General features: G+C 39.8%; 1 protein-coding gene across 1 annotated transcript; it reads left to right on the forward strand.

The window, feature by feature from the left end:
• Window positions 1–27,722, forward strand: chd2 (chromodomain helicase DNA binding protein 2). Its single transcript, XM_035156139.2, has 42 exons — window positions 1–1,429; window positions 2,820–2,886; window positions 3,026–3,095; window positions 4,806–4,863; window positions 6,276–8,241; window positions 11,906–12,140; window positions 12,767–12,853; window positions 13,032–13,093; window positions 13,589–13,717; window positions 14,056–14,241; window positions 14,800–14,939; window positions 15,038–15,263; window positions 15,354–15,454; window positions 15,550–15,591; window positions 15,692–15,873; window positions 15,988–16,112; window positions 16,200–16,416; window positions 16,505–16,594; window positions 16,684–16,874; window positions 16,970–17,158; window positions 17,247–17,409; window positions 17,573–17,725; window positions 19,044–19,115; window positions 19,424–19,573; window positions 19,666–19,814; window positions 19,900–19,996; window positions 20,087–20,179; window positions 20,282–20,455; window positions 20,613–20,782; window positions 20,891–20,932; window positions 21,047–21,186; window positions 21,272–21,410; window positions 21,517–21,667; window positions 22,270–22,392; window positions 22,518–22,640; window positions 23,024–23,164; window positions 23,798–23,914; window positions 24,044–24,222; window positions 24,318–24,417; window positions 24,510–24,681; window positions 24,863–25,115; window positions 25,776–27,722. Exons 5-42 carry the CDS (start codon window positions 8,180–8,182, stop codon window positions 26,062–26,064), a joined length of 5,454 nt encoding a protein of 1,817 aa, XP_035012030.1. The 5' UTR covers window positions 1–1,429; window positions 2,820–2,886; window positions 3,026–3,095; window positions 4,806–4,863; window positions 6,276–8,179; the 3' UTR covers window positions 26,065–27,722.
• The last annotated feature ends 213 nt before the right edge of the window (window positions 27,723–27,935 follow it).

Consider the following 27,935-nt stretch of genomic DNA (forward strand, 5'->3'; position numbering starts at 1 on the left):
TTGGCAACTTTGATCAGACTTTTTTTAATCCATTTCTTTGTTCAAAAAATATATATACAAAGATTAAATTATACATTTTATTGATTTGATCATTTTTGCCACATACACATACACATCTTCATGTTGTATTGCTCTTTTTCAGTCCAACATTAATTGTGCTTTACACAAAGTGTTCCTGAGAGGGAAGGCTGCAAGCAAACATGTAGCTGTACACATACAGTATCACTTAGGGCTGCACAATGAACAATATCAATAATACGGGTAATATAATTTTTAGCAATAGCAATAAAACTAAAGTCCAATATATAAATCGATATAATGCTTATGCATTGTGCAAGAACAGTCAGGAGGTATAATTGATCAAATGTAATTGATCTACCTCAAATGTTTTGTGTTTGTTATTCATTGCCCATAATAAAACATTTACCATCACAATCTTCACTCAGGAGTGAAACATAAGAAACTTTGACTTAAAAGAAATGACAATTTGAAATGTATTGTGATAATTATCGATGTTGACTGATATCTTGATATCATTTTTGCAATACGACCCAACCATAAAAACTGTTCTTTTTTTACAGAATTCTACTTAGTCTCCATAAAATATAGTAAACATTTCATCAAGTTTAAAGGTTACATGTGTTACATGTTTATAATAGTGCAAAACTTCACTAAAGTATGATTTTAGCTTACTTTGTTGTGACCTGACATTGGCTTAGAATAACTTGATAATAGTTAGAATAGACAACACTAAACATGTTTTGTTAACACAACTTATTATGTTGAATATTTTAAACGTGCTGCCGTGAGTTTGTATGATTGTGATGTACAGATGTCTGCTAACATTACAAAAAGACAGTTTGTATGATAGTTATATAAATATGGTTGCTAACATTAGAAAAAGACAGTTTGTATGATAGTTATATAAATATGGTTGCTAACATTAGAAAAAGACAGTTTGTGTTATTCTGATGTACAGGTTGATGCTAACATTAGAAAAAGACAGTTTGTGTTATTGTGATGTACAGATGGATGCTAACATTACAAAAAGACAGTTTGTATAATAGTTATATAAATATGGTTGCTAACATTAGAAAAAGACAGTTTGTGTTATCCTGATGTACAGATTGATGCTAACATTAGAAAAAGACAGGTCGCATGATAGTCATATAAAGATGGCTGCTAACATTAGCTGGTGTAAGAGGAAGTCTGTGTTACGTTGAGAGGAAAGTGGGCAGAGCCGCTGGAGGATATCAGCTCAGAGGCGGAGAGCGGGACTCACACAACAGAGGAGCAAGGCGCGGAGAGCGGACAGAGGAAGAGCTGCGCCACGATGTCGCCGAAAGACCCAGCGAAACGACGAAAAACGCCCCAAAATGCGACACCGGCCACGGCAGACGACGGGGGATAGACACGGCCTCGATAATGGGTAAGAACTCTGAGTAATCAGACTTTAATAGCGGCTAAATGCGAGTCTGGGGTGGAAGGCAATATGGTGGAAGGAACGACAGATAGACGCAGTGTTGTAAAAAATGGCCATGGTGTGTAGTCAGCGAAAATCTGAAAACCCTCTCCAGCCTTTGAAAAGCATGCATTTGTGTTTTAATTTGATGGGATTGTCATGTTTGACAGCAGTTCTTCAAGTTAACTTACTTCATATTTGGATTAGCACATTTGTTCTCGACCTGTTTGGAGTTATTTCTACCTACGCATTTAAAATGTGCTTTGTCCTTGAAAGGGCAAATGTCCTTGTGTGGCTTTACTCGACAAAACAACAAAAATAAGCCAATGTTTCGTCTTCTAAATGTCGTATAGAGACAGTTTGACGTCCATACATCCTGTCTGAGCATATTTTGGTTTATTTTCAGTATATTCGTTTTTTGTGCTTTTTCATCGAAATGTCAAGTTAAAATTATATTAAAATAACCACAATTTTTCACTTTATCTTACCACGGGGTGACCAAATGTAGTTTATGACAAGATTTCGGTTGGTGATGGATGCTTAAAACTTACTATTTAAAAAAAACACCTTAATGAAATGTCACAAGTTGTCAAAATTCACCAAATATTACCATTATGAATTATTCTTATATAGTAAACACTACACTTAAACGAAACTTGGTTAGTTTGTCAATTAAATGTTATATATGTTTTAAAAGCTTGTCTATACCTCGAAAAACACATTAGGGTGTTGGCTCTTAACCCTTTAAGGTACTGAATAGGGAAGACATTTAAATATGAACATTTATGTTGTCTTTCCATGTTACTTTACATCTGGAAGACATATTAAGAAAGATTTAATGTAAGAGACCTTCATTGCAAGTATTTATTTGAGGAAACTCTAAATACTAATTCTAAATGAAATAAAGACATCTTAATACCTCAGCCTTGCTGACAAGGTTGTTAATTTATCTAGATTTGAAGACAAATGCTACACACAATGAAATAGATGATGTACAACCTTTTATCATAGATATTTGTATCTTAAACCACATTGTTAAATCTCAAGGATTAGTACCACCCTGCACGTAACAAATTGTCCTCTTTAAGCTATCCTCGATAGGATGTTACCATTGAAAACAAGCTATGTTGCATTTTGAACCTCCAAAACATTCAAACATAAAACCTTTTACCGACTAAAGCGCGTCGACTTATTTCAGATTTTCGCAATACGTTAATGAGTTCTGAATATACTCGAAGAATAATCTCAAAATGACTTTCAAATCTTATACATAGCAGTTTCCGTATTTTAGAGAAAGTTGCGATTTTGTTAAGTATGACTACAAAATAATTACATAATGATGTTTTGTATCTTGCAGGAATTACCTTTGATGTTTCGCAAGTTGCTTCCAAGAAGACGGGAGATCATCTTACCCAAGCTAAATGGTACGTTTTTATTAACCATTCCAGGGTTTCATACTTTTCTGCAGTCTCATGAGCTTCTTTGTCTGTACTGCCACATACACATAGCCAGTAGGGTGTGCTGTTGTCACATTTCTGAACCTTTATTTTTTCTTTATTAAAGGGCCGACCATATAGTCATCGTGGAGTCATGAATTTAAGGATTCGGGGGACTCGCACTGCAATGACGATTTGTAAGTATCATTCTTGAGATATAGTTATTTAAAAGATGCTTTGCATGTAATCATTGCATTGAATTCTTCTAATGTCTCGGGTCAAATGTACTGTTTTTACTGACCACACAAACGTAACCGAACAAGTAGCTAAGTCAACTTCTTTTTACTCATGTTGATGTTGTTAGCCGTAAGTAATGCGAAACAAAATGTGTTATGTAGTTTCCATTAGTTTTAGCAGTTTGTTATGACTATAGGCCATTGTGTGATTTCTGAAGGTAAGGTAGTCTGCCCCCTAGAGTATGAGGTGGCAATTATATACTAAAATTAGAAAAATAACTTGAATAGCCGACTACGGCAGAGATGCTTTGCGCTCAATTTCAAACAAATATCACCTTGACCGAAATAGATTAATAGATTAGTGTAACTCGTATGCCATTTAAAACTATCTTGACAAGTTAGCATACTGCTGAAAAATGACAAAAATTATAGTATGTGCCCATATGTTTATGTTGACCTCTCTTTGATCGGTATTTTTCATCTGCATTACTGATAAGGTTGTAGTTAACCAACTTAAACATTAAAAAACAGATTTCTTTTTTGTAATACAATTATTTCAAAACTCATTTTTAAACTAACATTCAAATTTGTAGTAAGTGCACTTCTAACTAGCTAGCTAACCTGTGGAGCACTAAAACCGTGTATAAAGATAATTGTCACCTGACAATCACACAATTTCAGTCATAGCAATCATACTTAATACAATGACGTCTCAAAACAAACAAATTATGCCTACATTTCTGGGGGGTGATTAGAAAATACCCGTTAAACTTATGTACGGCTTCATTCATTTCTGTTTTTAGCAAATGCAGATGATGTGGATAATTTTAAATATATAATCCGCAAGTCACATTGAATGCTGTTTTGCTTGTTTTTTCCAATTTGTCAGTAGTTTCACAAACTGACTCAACTACACATTTCAAAACATAACATTTTTACTTAAATGTTGCATATTAGTGTTTTCTTCCTTTTTTATAAAGGTAGATATACACAAACTATTCGCTAATTTAGCCACGCAGTAGCATTCCTGAAATTAAATTCCAATCATGTCCATTAGAGGGCATCTAGGAGAGTCATTTCAAATCAATTTTATTAATATCAATTTATGTAACCCAAGTTTAACGTTGGGTACTGTCCTCTTCGTGCTACTGCGTTGGCTCTTGGTTCATGACACCTGGCTAAAATATTTTTAGATGGCGCAAGAACACAAAAGTTTTTTATGTTTGTGTATGGGGGTTCCGTTTGCCCTCTTCAAATGAACTTTTACCCCTTAACTTTGTTTCTCTACAGTGGAAGGTAGAAGTCTGTTAAATAGCATTAAACTGCATAGCGGTATTAATTCATTGATTTGACAATATACATTTGGTAGATTTGTACAATAATGTAAAAAAAAAAAGACACTTGTCAACTCTTAAGATGCATGAGTCTGCCAACAGCAGTTATATGCATCATAGAGCTTTGTCTTTTTGAGATAATTATTCTTCACCATAAAAGGATTGGTCGCAGGAATAGTCATCACCTTCACCTTCAGCTGGATTCAGCATTCAAAATCAGAAAATCAAAATGCTTTAAACCAGTTAAAACTAGCAAAAATGTATGGTCCACTTGTTTGCTTTTTTTCGTGTTGGTTTGATGTATGTAATACATGTTGTGTTCCTTATCTTTCTACAGTTGGGGCTTGTACCTGTGTAAAGACTCTCCGATCTTTGGAGAAAAAGAAGACAGCAATGTAAGTTGTTTATCTTTGATCAGTATTTCTTCCCCTCCTTTCTGATCTCATGAAAAATTTATATCCCAAGAGATTATATGTTCTCTGTATCCCATTTGGATTTCTATAGAGCTGTGGGGTTCCTCCCTCCTATTTTAAGATGACTTTTGATGACACATGCTCACATATACATTGCTGCTATTCACTGTTAATTGTAGAAAGCAGTAAACTATGTAGATATAGGCAAAGTGCATAGATTTAAGGTAAGTTTGTAAAAGTAACATTAAGGTTGTGCATACACAACAATTTTCATAATGTGGCTACTTTCATTATTACATAAAATATAACAATTCTATGGGTTTATGAGGACGTTTGCTTTGATGCCACCTGCTTTCAAGAAGAAGCCACATCTCCAAGATTTTATATATTTTTCATTTATAGTTTTTGTGACTGTAAAACATCCTATCAAACATGAGCAATACTATGCAACAATTATATTTCAATACTTTGAGAGCTATGGGGGACATTTTTGGATGCAAGTAAATAACGATTGTTTTGAATGGTTGCTTTTAATAGGAGATGCTATTATGTTGTCCATCCGTGGGTCGTGTCTTTGCTTTGGTGACTGGTAATCACTGTCAATACAGGCAATGTACATTTTTTGTGTATAGCATTGTTTGCCCACATGCTAGTGTTTTGTTACTGTGATCTCAAATTTTGAGTGTCACAGCTTTACAACTGTTGCGTAAATGACTTTTCATGCATAGCGCATGACGTGAATTTGGCTAACTCTAGACTCGTCACACCCCTAGTGGTCAGCTAGGAAATATTTTGCAATTTGTTGGAACGTTGTTCAACTCAAGCTTCAAATAAAAATTCAACAATGTACCAATTCAGAGTCCTTCAAAAAATTGGAAATTACATCATCAGTATAGCCTGTTGCGCTTCTCACTTAGTATTTTTTGTCCAAGGAATTCCTAATTTTGGGATATTCATTGGAATTGAGTTATTTACGTCCCTGTTATGCATAAGAGGTTGCATTGTGTTTGTCTTATTGGAATTTAGTAAATCAAACTTTGGCTATAAGACAATATTTAAACAGTTATGATAAAGAAGTGAATAACTTATGAAGATGGATTACAATCTGAAGTCTGCATTTTATACATTATGACTAATGAATGATTCATGAATAGCAACTTTTTTTAAATTGTACTTATTTGAAGAGCTCTACTCTTACAAATGTTCATATCTCAGAATATCACGTGCTCTTACACAATGCTAGCTAACGCATCTAAAGCTAGCCAAGTATGCTACTTAACTGTCTTAATATTAGTCTAGTTACGCATGCCTTCTTAAACTGCTGGAAAGTCAATCATTACTCATTTCAGTTTCACTGTGGCCTTACAACTTTTCCTTCTTTTTATCCTATCAAGACCCCATTCAACTGGATTTTGCTCAAGTGGAGACAGCGTTGTTTAACGTGAAGATGGCAAGCGATTTGGCAGTTAGCCAAATTGACAAGATTAAACCAATTTTTTGTGACTGGACTTTGAAGTTTGGATTTTTATTTTTTACAACAACATGGACACTGGAACACCGTCGCTGGCTGTATAGTGGACTTGTTGAAAAATGACACTGTTGTTTTTGGGAAACAAAAAAAACAGCCTTTGTACATTTGATATTCAAATGTTGTTTTTAAATAAAGTGTATATCCTCATATTTTTTTCCCCTGGCTTTGTTTCATTAGCTATTTATCCGGAGAGAGTATTTGGCGTAATGTTTGAGCGTGTGTTCTTTAGCTCGGCAGTTGTTTGTAATATTTCACGCAATTAATACAACAAAGGTTTATGACTGTGTCACTAATCATCCATGTTTGCCCATGTAATTAGGTGCTAGCATAAGTGCTTACGCTTTGCATTGGTTTGGTGAATTTCCCGAAGTGATCTTAATTTTTCTGGAATTGCTCTAAAAGGGAATTATCACCTCGATTGTCGGGATTTTAAGGGAAATTAGTTTTTGAAAATGCACCTTTGTTCGTTTTAATCAGTCCCTATGGGAAAATCCTAATTTAATCATTCAAAATCGGATGCCGAATGCACCCCTACCTGCGATATATAAAAGCTTTTGGGCTTGACAGAAATGGTTTCCAAAGGGTTTCTAAAATGGCTTCTGGTTGTCCTTCTTCCTGTCCAAGCAGGAAGTGATGCAGTTGCTACAAAAAATATAGTCCCTTAACTCTCCTGTGTTTTAACACTCTTATGAAGTGGGGGAATTAGGTTTTCAGTGTCAGACTTGTGTCCTGGTGCTTAATAGTGTGTACGTTTGTATAAAATCATAATCTAAACCTAATAAAAAAGGGGTGGGACTTATCATCACCTGAGTGTAGGGTAAATGGAAATAACGTCCATCAAAGGCAAAGCTTTCAGAGCTGGGAAGGAGCTCTAGATGGCGGCTGAGCCTCGGGAAGGTTGCTACGGGCTCGTGTCGGATCGTCTGTCTTGCGTGTTTTTCGGTCGATCTGCGCTTGATTTTGACGCTTAATCGTCGGATACGGTCGCTCAGTCGTTGTTTTAGCGTGATTTTGGTGCGTTTGCTGTGTTTTTTCGGGCTGTTTTGTCGAGGAGATCGCAGCCGTCTGTGCTGGGCTGGTGCTTGTCGTTGTTTTCCATACAGGGCACTGGCAGCCATGGCGCGCCTCCATTTTTAGTGCTGCTTCGCCTCTGTGCCTCTGACAGCAGATGAAGACTGTACAGGCCTGAGAGGTTTTTCAAACAAACCACCTTTTTATTATCATTTATCCTTAAAGTTGTTATTGTTATTTTTCAAATTTAGTCACTCTCAGTCGAGTTAATTATTTAAAACCTTTTGACAGCGAAAGTAATGTTTCATTTATAGGCTGCCACCTTTCTTCAATCCGGCTTGTTTACATTTTGTCGTTGATCATTTTTGATCATTTTTGATCATTTTCTCAATTTCAAATCGCATTTTTTCTTCTTCCTCCATTTGATGACGCAGTTAGAATTAAATGATCAGTGGACTCTCACGAGAGACGAGCCTCGGATATTTAACTTATTCTAACAGCACCTGTCTTTATTATTATTTATTCTTTCATTCGAAATTGGAATTAGCGATGCTATCAGCGATAATCGGACATTTTCATTTTAATGCCTCCTTCCTCTCGACTCGTGTCGCACCGCCGGGGTTCTAACAGCCGGCCGAGCACGGTCCTGCCGGAGCTGTGCGGTACACAGCTCATGCTTCCTGCAACTTTTCCTGACAGTAAAACACCAGGACTACCGAGATCAACCCTGCTGTCAGCCACTTTCAGGATAATACCATGATGAAGAATAAGAGTGAGAAGCACGAGGATGAAGGATCCACTCGGAGCAATGCGTCAAGGTACGATCCTTAAACTTTTTTTTTTTAACCTCTCCCCCTCACATGTCTTTGGATTTGTTTACCCTGTGGAGCATGCTCGATCACCTGTGTGTACATTAGTGATTTGGGTTTTGATGGCTGTGCACCGGTGTCATGAATGACCTTGCTATTGTTTAATAGCCACACCCTGATTTTTTTCCTTTCCGACAATTTCTCAACTCGATGCTGAGGTGTCAGGCCCCTGTTACTACATCAGATGTTTGTGTTGGACCCCCAGCAAAACCCATGTTTTCTGTATTATGCTGCAAAGGATTTGTCGTCAATGTTTGCAATCCTGTCGCTACAGTGTAAAATGACCTTGTCTTACCAGTTGCTACTGCATTGCACCATTTTATCAACATTGTTCTTTCGTTTTTCTCATTTATCTGAAACAATTATTTGCTTTACCCATGTTTTCCTCCTGCTCAGCTATAGGGCAATATCAAATATTTTGATATAACGCACTTAACCCCTCAAACCAGTTTGCATGTGGCTACAATTGTATTTATTTTTATACCGATCTACACTTTTTATATTTCAAACTGTACAAACTTTTTATAGGAAATGCAAGTTTTCTTATCCCTGGTTATTTCTGCTTATTGAAACATATTAATTGAGATGCTTGTGAATGAATTTGTTTGGTTTAATAAGGTTAATAAATACCATTCAAAAACTTTTGTGTATTATGAAGCTATGTCAGTGCTCACACACTTATGTAATATAACTTCTATTTTTAGTGGAAGGTTATTTTTACTTTTGGTTTCAGGGGCTTTTCTCAATGGACTGTTTCAATTTACATATTTCCTGGAAATAGAATGGTTGTTGCTTTTAAAACATTTGATCTACAATTGACACCTGTGTAATAATGTTATTGTCATTTTTAGGTATCAGATGTTTAAAAAAACACTTTAAATCAGTCTTATGTTATCAGCTTTATTATCATGTTTGTTAATTGAATTAATTGTTTTTGATCATGTCTGAAGAAGTGAATTTTACAATCAAACTGTTATTTTTATTTTTATTTTATCCTGGCTATAATATTTGTGTCAGTTTCAGTGGATTCCAAAGCCCCTGTGGCCAACAGTCTGCACACTTAATGTGGTGACATCTTTTACAATATTGTCTGTTTTCCTTCATTATAAAATGTGAACATTTTTGTTTTTAGTCATCCTCCCATTCTTTATACATCAAAGTTAGTTTCCACTGACTTTGATGTATAAAGTCAGTGGAAACTGACTTTGATGTATAAAGAATTACATTTTCATCAATAAAGATGATTTAAAAGCTATTATCAGATCATGTGCATTATGTCAGGACAATGCAGAAACAAGTGAGTAGCCATTTAAAGAAATTGCTTGTGTTTATTTAACCAATGCTGCACCCCTCTTTAAATTTGTAGAATTGCTGTCATGTTTTCACAACAAATAATGCAGCTCAATCTCAAAAGGCTGTTGTGATTTGCAATAAAGACGCAGCCATTTCGGACAGAACATGCACATAATCACCCTCATTCTGCATTTTACTGACTGTTCACTGCAGCAGGTTACATCACACTTGTAGTTTTTGTGTGTGTCAGATCCTATGGCAGCCATTTTAGTATTTTTAGCTTTGGGTTCAACATGTCCTCTGCCACTCATGACAGCCTAACTTTTTTTCATCCGGTTGGCTGAACAGTGTGGACGTGCAGATCAGCACAAGCAACAGAAAATCTGGTGACTCTATGGAACATCATGTCCCTAACACAGGACTTCACAGTTGCTCTTCTGAGTCACAAAATGGCCCTTGCTTTGTGTGCCCAGCTTGCTCACTTATCTGTATTAAAACTCAAGCTCAGAACTACATGGAGGAGGAACAGGAAGAGTTCAGACCATGGGAAGCCTGCACACTGCGCCCCTATTGGCTGCATTTCCACCTAGCAACATGTCAACCAATAGTAATTTGAGGTCGTGTCTCGGTCCCGCCCACGTTTGACCTCTTTTAAAGCGGAATGAACCATGCACTTCCGAGTTTGGTCATTGAAGCTGTAACATTTAGCACCAGTGACATTGTTACTATAAGTAAAACTTCCCCTTTTTTTATTCATATACTTGTATAAATGGCAGCATGAAGATATTATTGTTTTTACATTAGGGAGGAAAATAATAATCCTTTCAAATTTTAAATGTAAGATACTTATTGTTAATAAAAAAACCTCAATAGATGAAATAATGAATAAAACTTCATCAATAATTATTTTTGTAAAGACACAAGCCTGTATGTGTCTGTAATAGAATCCAGGTTGAAAAGTGAGATCTGGAGGTTTATTCCTAGTGAGTGTAGCGCCCCCATGTGTCAGACATGACAACTCAGACAGGAGAGGGTCAGTATTCAAGATATTTTATTAACCTTTAACCCACTTCAAAAAAGAAAACACGCATTGATTTACCGTTTTAAATTGCTTGTTAAGGTTTATAGTGTTTGTTTTATGCTAAATTGATAAATCATATTTAGATTTCATCCTATCAGGAGACAGACTCTGAGATCTTGTTTTTAAAGTTGTCCTGAAAAGGTGATGCTCTTAATGCACATGTTTACGTACCATCATTTTCAAATGAATGAGTGGTGCTAGTGGTTAAAAACCAGGGGATCTGGTCCTAGGGATAAATATCAGGGGGTCACAAAAGGGTCGTTTTTTATTTATTTAATAAATATAATCACAGTTACTTTTCTGACATTTCTCTTTTCTTTTATATGTTGAATATGTTCACCTTTTCAGGTCTTTAACAACCTTTCAGATGAAAATCTGAGGAGAGACGATCAACTTTGTGAAACTACGCACAGCTCATGTTCAACTATGATCATAAACTGCGATGAGGGGTCACAATAGACATTGTTTTCATTTCGCTTAAAAACTTAGGAAACAGTGTCTGAAGTACTGGACTCATTGATCCATGTTTGTATATGTTGACTTAAAGGTCATTCAGTGTGGCAGCTCCCGCCCTCTGGACACATAGAAAACTTTAAAACTTCTGTCCTTTGCTTTTTATTCTTATTTTAGTTTGCCCAGTTCTGTGCAGCAGCCTTGAAAGGCACAATATAAATCTTGAGTTATCATTATAATTTAACTTAATGATTTTTCCCCTTCCAAAAAATAGTTATCAAATCTTCGTAAGAATATGGAATTGGCTTCTAAGTCAAATAATATAAAAATATATTTCTGTAGTGTTTAATTATCATTCCTTGTTCATCTCTGATCATTTTTGCAGATTAATTTAATTTTTGTATCATGAGTTGTTGGTCAGCAGAGATGTTCAGTGGGTGTAGCCACTCAGAGAACTGATGCCTTTTCAAATTATAGCTGTCTCAGTTTTAACTTGTTATTTTAGTATTGTAAGCAGGTCTGTAAACACTGAGTTTAAGTAGATTTGTGTGCCTTAGAAAGAAGGAGGTCATTATAAGACTGTTGGCTGAGGGAGGAGGAATGATTTAATTAGGTTTCTCATACTTCAAACTCCCTAGTTGCTGCATTCCCCAGTGAAAGTGTGTGCTCTTTGAATTTTAAGACAACTTTTGCCGCTGAAACTATCCGCTCACATTCTTGCCATGTTGTAGACGTGTTCACTGTATTATATGAATCAAAAGAATGAACATTTTCTTGCCCCTTTAGCAATTCAGCTTCAGAGGAGTCCAACCACTCTGCGTCAGAGTCCGGAAGTCGCTCAGAGAGTGAGCATGGCAGCGTGAGGAGGAGATCCCACAACTCAGAGTCCAACAGCTCCTCGGAGTCCGAGAGTCGCTCGGAGTCAGGGAGCGAATCAGCTGAGTCCAAATCCCAGCAAAACACAGCGGAAGTCAAAGACAAGCCAGTCAGGAAGAAGGAGCGTCTGGCTGATGTGAAGAAGGTAAAGGTCACTGAACTTTAGAGACGCACCCCGGTCCTCTGTGGTGACTAAACTGTTCCCAAAGCGGATTATGGTTCTTGTCCTCTAATAGCGGTTAACTTTGTTTGTGTAATCAGGCTCTTGATAGGATTATGACCGGTTGACGTGTGGGACGGTTGCAGTTTCATCCTCAATTATGCAAGTTTTACAGCTGCCATATCTTTTAATCTGTGTTGGACTGTAGCTGTGTCCCACTTCCAAACCACATCAAAATTCTATGAATGTACGATTGTGTTCACTTTAGGAATGTGTTGTGAGAGTTAGCTATTAATAGTGAGGCAGCATAATAAAAGTCTGTTGACTTTTAATCGGGCTCTTGCTGCAAACAATTTGAGTTAATTTTTTGAGGTTGTTGTCACAGAAACATCCAGCAAGTCCATTGCACGAATGTTATAAGTTTTCATACAGTCTGAAAATATGTAAATGCACCAACTGCAAAACCATATACTGCTAGTATATAAAACAGAAATATTTTAAGTAATAGCCAATATCTGTAGCCCTATACCATATGTACAAATTAGGGTAGTATTGAGATACACGTGTAAAATAAGTCTGTGTCTCTGATAACGGCTTCTCTTTGATTCCAGATGTGGGAGGAGCATCCTGATGTGTACGGGGTCAGGAGGTCAAACCGCAGTAGACAGGAGCCGGCTCGTTTAAACGTCGGAGCTGGGGTAAGCAGATGAGAGCGAACGCTTGAAGACGAATGATGAAACAAAGACAAACGATTCGCACAGTTCTCTCTTTGAGCACCAGCTGGTTTAACACAGCCACTTGTGCCATCTAGTGGACGTCATGTGGAAGTTAGGAAGTACTAATAAAACATACCTGCTGTGTTTGCTGTATTAACAGGGGAGCAGTGACTCTGAGAGCGAGAGTCCCAAGAGAAAGACGTCACGGGCTAAGAAGAAAGAGTAAGTATGAAGCGTGGAAGCATGTTTCTGTTATTTGTATTATCACTATATTGATTATCATGATTATCATTTAATTTATTTCAAATTGATTTGGCCTTCTTTCAAATCTTTTTGAATTCTTCCGTGTTGTGACCCTTTAAGCAACTCTTTTGTTGATGCGATTTTTGTTATTTGACACTCGATCCATGCAGTAGCTATTGACAGTTCACTTCTGTGTCATTCTGTTGTTTTCCATGTTGTGACTCTCATCCTTTAAAGCTTATTATTTTTAAATGGGTATCTGTTTGGCTCAGAGTGGGCTCAGTTAGCTTCATCCTCCCAGGTGATATATATATATACACAACAGCATCAAATTTGATTGGTCCGATCGGCGGCTTATCCCTGATTAAATCGGGTTGTGCTGAGCACCCTACGGCCAGGATTTGATGAAATTATAATTGGTTGTAAAAAGTGATGGGCCTTGGGGGTGAACTTGTGGTATTTCTTTGTTGTAAGAAATATCTGGAAAGATGATGACTCAAATGATGATGATGAAGAGGAGGAGGAGGAGGAGGAGGCTTCCGACAGTACAGACAGTGAGCAGGAAGAGAAAAAAATTAGATCCAGACGACTTCCTGCTAGAAGGTAAGAGTATAGCTAAGCCTGGCCATCAGACAGCTACCCACTGGTCATCTCCAAATCATTTCATATTGTTTGAGCAGTTGTTTACATTTTTTAAAATGACTCTACTGAGACACCTGAATCTTTCAGCCTGATGTTGTAAACATTTGAATTATAATATCTAAAATATGAAAATTTATCTGATCATAAAACGCGTTGGAAATATTTTTCAAATTGTAAAATATGTGAGTGCAGTTTTTCAATTGGCCAGTGGAGAGCCAGAGAGCAGAATCAATTTTGCCAGTGATCTGGGGAATTGGTTCCTCATCTTTAGGTGAATTGAATGTTTGTTTGTTTTACAGACCTCAGACCAAATCATCATCCGTCAAAAAGCAGATCTCTCAGAAGGGAAAAAAGTCCAGAAAAGCGGAATCATCGGGTGAAGACGATGACAACGACGACGATGAAGACGACGATGATGATGATGACGATGAGGAAGACACTCCAAAGAGGCAGACCCGAGGAAGGGGCGCAACGAAAGTCAAAAGGTGGATTTCTAAACTCAAAATAATATTTCCCCCTATAGATAGTTACGCCTCCGTCCTGACGGCAGCGAGTGGCCGGATGCAGTTTGTTTTCTCATCCTGTGAACAAGATATGTTGAAAACGACTTGAGGGAATTTCTTTGACGTTCTCTTGGACTCACTGATTAGAATTTGGTGGTCAAAGGTCAAGGTCACAGTGACCTCACATGTGTTTGGCCTTTTGCACTGGAAATCTCAAGTCTGTCTTTAGGATATTTCTTCAATATTTGATCAGTTGTCACTTGGACTCGTAGATTAACTGGTTTAGATTGCATCACACTCACTGTGACCTCATATGAGTTTTGAAAAAATAATTGTAGACTAAAACTGCACTATTTGGCGGAGGCATACAACCACAGGGCGGCAATTCTAGTTTTTTATTAGACAGGGACAATTAGTTTAGTTTTTCAGGACTCCAGACAAATGATTTTTCTCAACCGGTAGCGCAAAGTCCAAAAGTTATTGATACATCTCCATCACCTGTACATCAACAGTTCCCCCTGTGTTTCTGTTTGGTTACAGTTACAAAGAGGACCAACACGACATTGAAACAGACTCTGATGACCTGATAGAAATGACGGGGGACGCAGGCGAGGAGCTGCAGGACGATGACAGTGAAACAATTGAGAAGGTTATGGACACCAGGATCAGCAAAAAAGGAGGTGACACATTTTCACTTGCCTCTCTTTATTTCGAAATCATGTTGTGTCTTATCAAAAAGCATTCTGGCACAGTCTGAATATTCTTCCTGCTCCTATAGCCTCCGGAGCTTCCACGACCTTGTACGCCGTCTCGGAAAATGGGGACCCGAGTGAGGGCTTTGACCCAGAGAACGATGAGGGGGAGACTCAGCATCTGATCAAGTGGAAGGGCTGGTCCTACATCCACAACACATGGGAGAGCATGGACTCACTGATCCAGCAAAAAGTCAAGGGACTCAAGAAACTGGACAACTACATAAAGAAAAGCGAGGAGCTCAATTCATGGTGAAAATCTTTGTTTGGCTTAAACCTTTTTATTATCACATTTGACATCTTTTCTGGAAGTTTCACGGTTTATCCTGACTTTGTGGGCAGGTTGAGGAGGGCTTCACCCGAGGACGTCGAATTTCATAACTGCCAACAGGAGCTCACTTGTGACTTGAAGAAGCAATTTCAGATTGTGGAGCGTGTCATCGGTAAGAAGTTATACAGAAATGTATTTGCTGTAGAGACACGTACAGTATTTCTTAAATGTACAACTGCGAACTAAATTTATTTTTGTTTTTAATAGCAACGAAAACAGGAAAGACACCTGGAACCATAGAATTTCCCTGTAAGTTTCATTTATTATTTTCCATTTATTAAAATAGTCTCCTGTGCGTTCACTCTTTGTCATAATCACGTGTCTAATAATTGGTCTGCTCTTTAAACAGCTCATAGCCACAAGATGCCATCCTCCAATGAGCCGGAGTATCTCTGTAAGTGGATGGGGTTACCTTATTCAGATTGCAGCTGGGAAGACGGAGCATTGGTCAGAAGTTTGAAGTTTGGGAGCTGCATAGACAGCTTCATCAACCGCAACTCGACCAAAACCGTCCCGTCCAAAGAATGCAAGGTAGGAGGCAAAACCTCTCTTCACTTTCAAATCGGAGTAATTAAAAGCTGAACCTGACATGGTGAGACCGTCACGCTCAAAAGTTAAGAAAAGTCTTTCTAACTTTTATTCCAGGTGTTAAAACAAAGGCCGCGGTTTGTTGCTCTGAAGAAACAACCCTCGTACATTGGAAGTGAGACCCTCGAGCTGAGAGATTATCAGCTGGATGGCTTGAACTGGCTCGCTCACTCCTGGTGCAGGTACTGTGCAAATAAATGGTTTGTCAACATGTTTGAAAAAAACAATGAGAAGGAAAACAATCATTTTATCTTCTTCTTCCACCTTAGGTGCAATAGTGTTATCCTTGCTGATGAGATGGGACTGGGAAAGACCATCCAGACCATCTCCTTCCTGTCCTACATGTTCCACCACCACCAGCTCTACGGACCCTTCATATTGGTGGTGCCTCTGTCCACACTCAGCTCCTGGCAGAGGGAGTTTGAGACCTGGGCCCCGGATATGAACGTGGTGGTCTACCTCGGTGACGTCATGAGCAGGAAAACGGTCTGTTGGATTAGTCAGTTTTTATTTTAATTTTATCACCGCGTTATCTCCAGAGTCTGTTACAGCAACTTGTGTCTGTTTCGTGCAGATCCGTGACTATGAGTGGGTGAACCATCAAACGAAAAGAATCCGGTTCAATGCACTATTAACCACCTATGAGATTGTACTTAAAGACAAGGTGAGAGTAATGATAATTGTTTCTTTATGATTGTTATTTACAGGATGAACAGAATAAATAACTTGCACTGCCTCAACATTTGTCTCCAGGGTGTGCTCGGGAACATAAACTGGGCTTTCATGGGTGTGGATGAAGCTCACAGGCTGAAGAACGACGACTCCCTGCTGTACAAATCATTAATGGAGTTCCGGTCCAACCACAGGCTCCTCATTACCGGCACTCCGCTGCAGAACTCCCTCAAAGAGCTCTGGTCCCTGCTGCACTTCCTCATGCCTGACAAGTACGCCCCAGTTTAGAGTCTGTACATGATACTGAACAAAAGCATCGGTTTGATTTCCTGCCAGAGTTGAGTGACACCTCTGTTGTGCACTGCAGGTTCCACTCCTGGGAGAATTTTGAGGACGAACATGGGAAAGGAAGAGACAATGGTTATCATAGTCTTCACAAAGTCCTCGAGCCCTTCCTCCTCCGACGCGTCAAGAAAGACGTGGAGAAATCTCTGCCTGCCAAGGTGGAGCAGATCCTTCGTGTCGACATGTCAGCACAGCAGAAACAATTTTACAAGTAGGATTTCATTCCTGTTTTTAATTGCATCTCTCGTATCGAAGCTGAATTTCTTCTCTCCATTAACTACATTTTAATACATTTCCAGGTGGATTTTAACAAGGAATTACAGAGCTCTTACCAAAGGCCCCCGAGGCAGCTCCTCTGGCTTCCTGAACATCGTCATGGAGTTGAAAAAATGCTGCAACCATAGTTTCCTCATTAGACAGCCCGAGGACGGAGACACTGAGACACAACAGGAACACCTGCAGGTAAGTTTCCTTCCTGCTGCTCAGGTACTAATCCTGTAGCTCTGAGCTGTACCTCAGGATAACTCTGCTTCTGTACAGGAAACAAGCTGTGACTCAACTCTGAAGGAAATACAGTCATCCCGGCAGATTTACTGTCTTAACACTGTAACTTTGTGTGTCACAGAGTTTAGTGAAAGGCAGCGGGAAGCTGGTGCTGCTGGACAAGCTCCTGACCAGACTCCGACAGCGAGGAAACCGGGTCTTGATCTTCTCGCAGATGGTCAGGATGTTGGACATTCTGGCTGAATACCTCGCCAAGAACCGATACCCATTCCAGGTAGGATTTGTACAGGTGGTGGGTTGAAGATTAGATTTCACGTAGCAATTATTATATAACGAATGCTGTGATGTGCGTCAACACCCGAGAGACAAACCTGGTATTAATATCCGTCCTGAGAGATCTAATCACAAGTGGACAGCGGTTAAGTACATGTGTTCACATCTTTATTAAAGGCTTTAAAATCAGTCCTGAATGTGTCTCCTGTGAACACTTGTGATCAGAACTCACTTCCCCGCTCTATATACAAATCAACATGTACGTTATTTGTGTTTGGCTATTCCAAACAATGTTGTTGTAACCAGTCAGTTTACAGTTGTGTCCGTTGTCCATGTGTTTGTGGGTCTGTGTTGCCGTGCGGTAGAGGGGGGAGTCGGCAGGGGCTGATTGAATAATGACGTGTGCAGCTCTGATATGAAGAAAAGTTTGACCAGTTTAAGAAAAGTATAAATCATTATGTGGTGATCGGTGTTGATATCTTGGTGGTGGACACCGAGAAGCCTTCATTGTGAAACAGCAGCGGGTCAGATGATATCAGAGTAGGCGGTCCTTCGTATGTGGCCCGTGAGTTCACACAGCTAAAAGAATATGGACACATGCGTCCCAGACCACCTCCGAATGTCGTCTTACTGATCGGATCTCATTTTGGTGTATTCAGAGCTGAACTTAGCGCTGACCACTTGTGATGGGATCACTCAGGATGGATGATAACACCAGGTCTGAGCAGAGTTCAGTACCACCTGATGAGAGCTTGTGTTTGCTCCAGGGTAAAGCAGAGCAGCGATGTACCTCCATGAGATTCCCACCATTTCCTGCTTATTAAGTTATCACAGAGCCAAAGTTCAGAGGTTTTCAGGAAGCATGTGATGGAGCAAAAAACAGTGCAATGTATTTGGACTCCGACACAACAGCCTTCCCATATACATACAGAATGTTTCTGTCACGTTAATAAGGATAATCACGCTTCCATCAGCTTCCACTAACATTCTCTAATCAGCTGCACCTTTACTGGTGTTTACAGAGAAGGGGCTTTAAGGGTGGTCGTGTTGGGAGGGTTGGACTCTGGTGAGGATCGGATGTCGGTGTTGTCGCACACATATTCGGCCAGGCTGAGAGTTCATGTTGTTATTTATATCCACTATTTATTTTCTACTGAAGACCAGCTTGACTCCTGCACGTCCTAGTCCCTGCAGTATCGTGGTCTGAGCGTATAGAAGGCGTACAATGACATTTAAAGCAGAGTGATGTCAAGGTTACAGGATAAAGCAGCTCAGGAAATCTTAGAGGCTTAAATCTCTTTGTTCTTTCTTCTCTGCAGCGACTGGACGGTTCCATCAAGGGAGAAATTCGAAAGCAAGCACTTGACCACTTTAATGCAGAAGGATCAGAGGTGAGTAATCTGATGACTTAATGTTAATGAAAATGCACGGCTGGAAATTTGAGTCAGTCGCAAACATTTGTTCTAAACAAAACAAAATATTTTCATAAAACACATTATAGAATTTCCTACAATTATTTGGTTCTTGCACTGTTACAAAAAGCATCTAAAGTAAAGAGATGATACTAATTGTAAAGGAGGCGATAATACTTTTTTAAACAAACTTTTCAATGAAATCAATAGCAGGTTCTCTGTGTATTTAATGATGTATTAAGTGTCAAATAACTTGATCTGTGGTAACAGTTTCATCTGTTTTGCAGGACTTCTGCTTCCTGTTGTCCACCAGAGCCGGAGGTTTAGGGATTAACTTGGCCTCCGCAGACACTGTTGTCATCTTCGACTCTGACTGGAACCCTCAAAACGACCTGCAGGCACAAGCCCGGGCTCACAGGATCGGACAGAAGAAACAGGTAAATCCAAAACTCAAATCCATCACTGCCATCGCAGATTTGCTGCGTAATTATTAAGATTCTCATAATCAATCTCTGTGCTCTCTGTATAGGTGAACATTTACCGGCTGGTCACCAAAGGAACAGTGGAGGAGGACATCATTGAGAGGGCGAAAAAGAAGATGGTTTTGGACCATCTCGTCATTCAGAGAATGGACACCACTGGTCGGACTGTACTGGACAGCAACTCAGGAAACACTAAGTAAGATGTCAGAAATGACTTAACGGTATTTTACTCGCTGATGTCGTTAAATGTTGAGATACTCAAACTCTTTTCTAATCCACAGTTCAAACCCATTCAACAAAGAAGAACTGACCGCTATTCTCAAGTTTGGTGCAGAGGAACTTTTCAAAGAGGCCGAGGGAGAGGAGTCTGAACCACAGGTATTACAATCAGCCAATAGTCTAGTATAAAAAATACCTTTTTACATATTTTGAAAAGTAAACCATCTTAATGTCTTAATGTTTCTGTAGGAGATGGATATCGAAGAGATCCTGAGGTTGGCTGAAACAAGAGAAAGTGACCTGGGCTCAAGTGCTACAGACGAACTTCTCTCCCAGTTCAAGGTATGAACAAGTTTGCTCTGTTAAATTACATCTCGGTATCTACAGACCTGATTTCAGAGCCTGATCTAAAATCCAGTGTCTCCTCTCTGTTTGTTGTTGCAGGTGGCTAATTTCTCCAGCATGGAGGAGACCACTCCCGAGCTTGACGACAAAACGATAAGCGAGTGGGACAACATCATCCCCGCGGAGCAGCGGCGCAAAATCGAGGAGGAGGAGAAGCAGCGGGAGATGGACGACATCTTCATGCTGCCCAGAAGCAGGAGCTCGAACAAGAGGGTGAGAGGAGAATTCACAGTTTGATTTGGAAAAGGCAAAATGTTGTTCGATTACTTTCCAGCACTGATAAATTAACACGATTGAAGTGATTTACCACTAGTCTCTCAGCTTTTGAATCAGGTCACCGGGATTTGACTTTGTTTCTCGACTCTTCCAGGCTCGAGCCAATGACAGCGACAGTGATGTGGGCTCCAAGCTGAAGAACCACTCTTCGGGCTCTGAGAGCGAGACGGACGACAGTGACGATGACAAGAAGCCAAAGAAGAGAGGAAGACCTCGAGCCCGCAAAAACAACGTGGAGGGTTTTACTGATGCAGAAATTCGCAGGTTAATATCTGTAACTAATCTTTTTGTGTTTCATTGAAGCTTGATGCATTTGTCAGTGTCTTTTCATGATCACAATTAATAATGTATTAATAATGATATAATTTACAGGTTCATCAAGGCATACAAGAAATTTGGGTCTCCCCTTGAAAGGTAAGCATATTGTTAAATGATATTTGGTTATCGATGGATCTCTGGATCATTTAATAGATACGACCAATATAGTTGTCAGAAGAATGTTAGAGTCAAGTCTTTTGCTGTTTTCAGGTTAGAGGCGATCGCCCGAGACTCTGAGCTGGTGGACAAATCCATCGCAGACCTGAAGAGACTCGGTGAACTGATCCATAGCAGCTGTGTGACTGCAGTGCAGGAGCACGAGGAGCACCTCAAAGAGAACCCTGTAGAAGGTGTGTTGACTTAACTACTCGGTTTATAGTTTATTTCAGATCATATTATTCTCCATGCCCAAACTGATGCATGTCATTACTCCAGCCAAAGGTCCGGGGAAACGGCGAGGGATTAATATCAAGATCTCAGGAGTGCAGGTCAACGCCAAGACCATCATCCAGCACGAGGAAGAGTTTGAGCCGCTGCACAAAGTGGTGCCCTCCAACCCTGCGGAGAGAAATAAGTAAGATAACGCTTCAGATATGAAGGAGAGCGTAGGCTTTGTATAGATAACATGTTCCGAGGAAACGTGTGCTGCAGATAAGATCTCACGATGCTGTCTCCCACAGGTTCCAGCTGACATGCCGGGTGAAGGTGGCTCACTTTGATGTGGACTGGGATCTGCAGGACGACACTCAGCTCCTGCTTGGCACCTATGAGCACGGCTTCGGCAACTGGGATCTGATAAAGACAGATCCCGACCTGAAACTGGCTGATAAAGTAAATATCAAAAGTCTGCCTTAAACACGGGCATAGTTTCAATTGGAGATTGATTAAAATGTATTTATTTTAATTATTTGAACAAGACCTAGCTAGTTGAGGTATCATAAAAATTGAACTGACCAAATCTGTGAATGCAGGTATTTTTATTTATTTATTTGTCTTTATTACCATTTTATTAATCAGAGTTTGACCGATTTATCAGTTTCCGATTAAATAAAATTATCAATACAAGCTTTTCACAGACATATCGCTTAGGGTTAGGGTTCTGATTTGAAAACTACTATTGAACAAACAATGTAGAAGAGATGTGCCTTAATGTTTATGTTTTATATAAACGAATCATGTTTTTAGTTTTTATTTATAGTTGTTTATAATAAAGTTAAAGCCTCAATGACATTTCTTTGTCACGACGGTATGATGTCAACATCTTAGAAATTATTGCAAATTTAAAAAATATATACATACATATATATTTAGTTTTTTACTCAGTATCAGCCCCTCAAAATCCATATCTGTCTCGCTCTAATTATGAACAGCTCTTTCAATCTGGTGCATCAAAGACGAATGAATGAGTCTAACATTCACTTCCCTCTGCACAGATTCTCCCTGACGACCCGAGCAAGAAGCCTCAGGGCAAACAGTTGCAGGCGAGAGCCGAGTATCTGCTCAAGCTGCTGAAAAAAGAACAAGACAATGCAGACGTGTCTAAAACAGGGGAGGAGGTACGTGGCTGTTAATGACAGAGTCACTCATCCGTGCTGTTTTCACCACATGGTGTTTATCTTTGATCTACACACGCAGTCACCCACCTCCCTCGTCGCTCACACTATCTCTTCTTCCTCTGAAGGTCAAAGTGAAGAAGAGGAAGCCCCGGGTGAAAAAGGAGAACAAGATTCTCAAGGATGAGCAGGGCAACGACATCTCCTCCCCCCGCCTGTCTGACAACCCGTCAGAGGAGGGTGAAGTCAAGGTCAGACATGTGACGACTACTGCAGTGTCACTTCCTAATTACTGTGTTATACCTCTGTGTACAGGGGCTGTGTGGAAACTGCTTTTTATTTCCCATGCTTACTTTAGGTTTGGGAAATAAAAAAGCGTATTTCTTCAGGTATATTAAATCCACTACATTGCTTTAAAGGGCATCCCCTTTTCCATGTAGTGTCACAGTGATGCTACAAAAGTGAATCAGTGAATGAATTAGACACAAAACTATGAATCAAACCCCGCCACATAGGAAAGTAACCACTGCAACACCTTAACAGCAAAGTATAATTCAGCTTTATTTCTATATTAGCAGAGTAATACATTTATTATATTATTTAATATGCATTGTCTTCTCTCGTGTTTGAGCAGGATGATGGAACAGAGAAGTCCCCGAACAAGAAGAGACAGAAGAAAAAGGATAACAAAGAGAACAAAGAAAAACAGGGAACTTCTAAGAAGGAGAAGGACGGAGACAAAGAAAAGAAGGGCACCAAGCCCAAGAAAGAAAAGGTATTTGAGAAAAGTTTTCACGACCTTAACCTCAAAGAGTTTCAGATTCACACTGAGGTTATTCATGTATATTTTAATAGATTGGTATGCTACACATTATTATAGCATTAAAATTCAACATGCAGCTAAAAGCTCGAAAGTCAAGGTCTTCTGCCTTTTGTATCTTCACCATGTGAATCATGTATTAGGTATGTGAAGTAGAATAGCACTCAGAGAGCTCGTACCGCCACCAAGGACCAACAAGCCCCTCATCAAACCACATTTAAATCCGCTAGTGCAGGTTTTTATTTGGAGCCGCACCAAAGTGCACACACTCGTACAGATCCCTCCCCTAAATGTGTCTGATTGTTTCATCAAGAACCATGAATTATTCAGAAGTCAAGAAAAATGTCAAAAAATGGTAATGGTAACTAAAGTGGAAATTGATATTCCTGCATCCGCCCTTTTGTCCAGATCCGACCCAAAATGGAATAGGTTCTCTTGGCCCATGTTCCATCTGTCCACCATGTTTTGTGGAAATCTGTTCAGTAGTTTTTGCGTAACGCTGCTGACAGAGAAACAAATCAACGACAGGGACGAAATAAATATGTGCATAATAGACGGACCTACAATGATGCTATATTTGTCTTTCAGGCTAAAGGAGCCAAAGGGAAGAAGACCCAAGGTCCAGTTCACATCACAGCTGGTTCTGATCCTGTTCCCATCGAAGGAAAGGAGGATGATGAACTCGACCAGGAAACTTTCAGTATTGTGAGTTTCTCTATTCTCTTCTTCTCAAATTCAAATCTAAAACAAGTTGGGATCAATCAGTAATGTGTAAAGAAAACCCAAACAAACATTGCATTTCAATAATCCAGTCAATTTGTGCGCGTCTTCTAGTGTAAGGAGCGCATGAGGCCGGTGAAAAAGGCCCTGAAGCAGCTGGATAAACCAGACGAGGGTCTCTCTGACCAGGAGCAGCTCCAGCACACACGCACATGCCTGCTGAAGATTGGAGACCGCATCACAGAGTGCCTTAAATTCTACAACGACCCAGAACATGTCAAAATATGGCGACGGTAAGATGATCGGATACGATCATTTGTGAAATGAGTCACGATGCCTAATCTGTTCAAACTAATGATCTTTTTTTTTTGCCTGTTTTTTGGGGCAGAAATCTCTGGATTTTTGTGTCTAAGTTTACAGAGTTTGGAGCAAGGAAGCTTCACAAGCTTTACAAAATGGCCCAGAAGAAGCGATCACACGAGGAAGAGGCAAGTTAACACAGTTGCTGATAAAGATTCCTGAATTGAAAAATTATCTGTTGTATGTAATTGATGCTGAAATTATCCTGTGACTTTTCCAGAAGGAGCAAAAGAAGAAGGACGATTCTTCAGGGAGGCTGAAATCTTTCAGACCAGAACCTTCTGGTTCTAGTCGAGAGTCCATGGGAACCAAATCTGCATCTCAGCCGGGTTCCCACGGGCACCACAGAGAACCGTACAATGCGGGCAATAAGCGGCACTTTGGAAATGATGGTATGTGTAAATATGTTTGTGTTGCTTAAGATGTAGGTGTCATTTACTGAACATTTAAAGTCTAGATCATGAACAGTATTATACATAGAATGGTATAAGCAGCGCTCTGAAACCTTTTCATAAATAAAAAAAAATAACATTTGACATTTAATATGATTTTTTTTTTTACATTTTATCATAGATCGAGGAGACTGGCAGCGGGACCGGGACCGCAAATACAATTACCCCGGTAACAGCAACCAGTCATGGCAGGGGGAGCGACATCATCAATATGACCACAACCGCTACAAAGATCACTACGGTGACCGGCGTCCACATGGAGACATGTATCGCAGCTCAAGCGGTTACCGCAGCAACAGCTCCCCTCGAAAGCGGCCGTATGAGCAGTACAGCAACGACCGGGACCACAGGGGTAGCAGGCCCTATTACGACAGGTGAGGGTCATTTAAACCTGGTGTGTGTGTGTGTGTGTGTGTGTGTGTGTGTGTGTGTGTGTGTGTGTGTGTGTGTGTGTGTGTGTGTGTGTGTGTGTGTGTGTGTGTGTGTGTGTGTGTGTGTGTGTGTGTGTGTGTTAAGTTTTTATACGTCTGGAGGCTTTATGTATTCGGGTCGTGCATTTGTCCTCCCGCCCCATACTTGTGAACATGATATCTCAAGAAAACCTTAAGGGAGTTTCTTCAAATTTGGTACAAACATGTAGTTGGAATCGAGGATGAACCGATTAGATTTTGGTGGTCAAAGGTCAATCTTAAGAACGCCCCGAGAGAATCCTTTCAAATTTGGCATAACTGTCCATATATACTCACAAATGAACTGATTAGATTTGGGGGTTGGTCAAAAGTCACGGTGGTCTCCCAAAACATGTTTTGGCGACTTGAAGAATAAATCTCAAGTCTGCCTCTAGGGAAGTTCTTTTTGGAATTTTGACCAGTTGTCACTTGGCCTCAAAGATGAACTGATTATATTTCAGTGTTGAAAGGTCACAGTGACCTCATGAGTCTGGGAAAAAAACTGCACTGGTTGGCGAAGGCATACAACCACAGGGCGGTAATTCTAGTTTTATAAAAAATGTAATTCTGTGATTAATATTTCAGAAATCCGGACCCCAAAAGAAGACGCACTGAAGAATTCCGTCCCAACTACCACCAGGGACGAGAGGTTCCCCCTCAGGACCTCAGGAGGATGCCGGAGCACAGGCCAGCGGGTCCTCCGGGGCAGGATCACTACAGCCGACCCTTCCACCCTGACAAACCTCCTCCGCTCTTGGACCCTCGCTCCCCGCAGGCTCAGAAGTCTCCCCAGGATTCCCGCTCGCCACTGGAGCGACCTGTGGAGCTGAACGCAGCGGCAGACCCCAACTGGAACAACAGGAACAAAACATAAAGTCTGCCGGTGCTGGCTGAGAAACTGATGTGGGTGTTCTTGTTGTCCAGGGTCAAAGACACAATACTGCTGCTGATGGACAAGTCTGGACTCGCCAATCATAAGCTCACTGTTGGAAAGGGAATCAACATGAACCCTCTTTACCAGCAAAACCAAACTATTCAGCTCTCCACCTTCACACTTCTCATGACTGTGGCTGTGAAGGATTTGTGCCCTGGAGGAAGAAGTTTGTTTCCTCCTGTCGTCTTAACGATGGGAAAAAACTAAAACAAGCATCTTTATTTAAATGAAATGACTCGATCAGTCAGTCATGGTCAGACTGAGTGGAACACGTAAGGATGCTTAGTCCCATGGACTATTATCTAAGGAGAATTTAGGATAAACAAACTGACCTTAATCCTAAAAGTGCCTGAAGGTTTTGGCCTTTTTGAATGGTTGATGTATGGGATTACTCCCAAAAGAACCATGACGTGGACATTATTATTATTATTATCATTATTTTGTGTTTAGCTTTATGTCTTGCAAATGATCTCATTAGAAGATTTCTGTACAAAAAAAACGAATGTGTAACATGTTAAAATCATCTGCACCTTTTGAAATGTTTATCTCGAACATGTAGCTGAACCGAATCATGGCATTCTCACCATGTGGGTTAAAATGTGTGTCGCGATGGGTCGGCCCGAGTTCTTTTTGAATGATCAATGGAGCCAGTATGTTTCCTCGAAACACTCAGCGGGTGGTCTGAAAACAAAACATGGTTTTAAGCTCATTCACATGTCCTATGTGTACAAATGATCATTATTTCTTTAAGCGTGTGCCGATATCAATCACTGCAGTCTCCCTTGCTTCGTTCACTTTAATGACTTTCCTCTGATCAAATGGAAGATCTGTCTGCAGTATTTATTCCAACAGCGTGTGGAAAGGTTCATAACACTATGAATCAGGCAAAGCAAAATTGTTCTCTCAGTATTATGATGGTTAAGATTAGTGTTTCAGCATAGTTTCATTCTATCACCGATCTTTCCACCCGTGTAAGTACTCTATAGTGTCTGAAAATGCAACATGATGAAAACGTTTCTTTCCTGATCTAAGCTAAAATAATATCTTTGATTAACAGACAGTTGTGCTGTTGCTGGAAGGTTGTTTAAGGGTTATCAGGAAGTCGCTGATGACATTTCACTATGTTTTCTTGTGCCAAACCTGCACCTGCTCTGGCCCTCATATTCTTTTTGTTGCTTTTCCATTTGTGCCTTATTTATGTGTTTTGGTTCATGGACAGCACTGGGCTCCAGAACAGGCAGGATGTAGTATTAAAACACTCCGCTTTTAAGGAAATTGTTCTGAAAGGTTTAAATCACGATTCGGTGGTGAAGGGACCACGTCTTCTGGTCGGTCTGTGATTTCTTAAAGAACTGGCGATATGAAGGGAAAATCTAAAACTATTAATAAAAATAACCATGTGTTTCATCTTGGGGCCCCTAGCCGACCTGTTACGGCGATCAGCCAGCACATCTTCTCTTCATGTTAAAGTAAGCTACGGTTCCTGTATCATATGTTCTTTGAGAAAGTCTAAATAATTTATATTTGTGACAAAAACCACTCATGAGAAATGTTCTGAGACATATGTTTGGACATATGTAATAAACCTTCTTACACAATCAAGGTCTACTCTCTTTTCCTTGTTACCTCTGCTGAGGAGGTTATGTTTTCACGTTTGTCTGTTTGTTTGTCAGCAGGATTATAGAAAAACTACTGAACTGATTTCCATGAAACTTGGTGGAACGACAGGACACAAGCCAAGAAGAACCCATTGTATTTTGGCGTGGCTCCAGACAAAGGGGTGGGTCCAGGAACCTTCTTAAACATTGTGA

This window comes from Hippoglossus stenolepis, chromosome 5 (assembly GCF_022539355.2).
Source record: "Hippoglossus stenolepis isolate QCI-W04-F060 chromosome 5, HSTE1.2, whole genome shotgun sequence".
Lineage (NCBI taxonomy): Eukaryota > Metazoa > Chordata > Actinopteri > Pleuronectiformes > Pleuronectidae > Hippoglossus > Hippoglossus stenolepis.

Excerpts from the sequence above, each read along its gene's own strand:
- chd2 (XM_035156139.2), top strand. The coding sequence starts at position 8,180 with ATGATGAAGAATAAGAGTGAGAAGCACGAGGATGAAGGATCCACTCGG. Across the intron at positions 13,094-13,588 it reads TCACGGGCTAAGAAGAAAGA|AAATATCTGGAAAGATGATG; the intron begins GTAAGTATGAAG and ends CTTTGTTGTAAG. Across the intron at positions 24,223-24,317 it reads CATGTCAAAATATGGCGACG|AAATCTCTGGATTTTTGTGT; the intron begins GTAAGATGATCG and ends TTTTTGGGGCAG.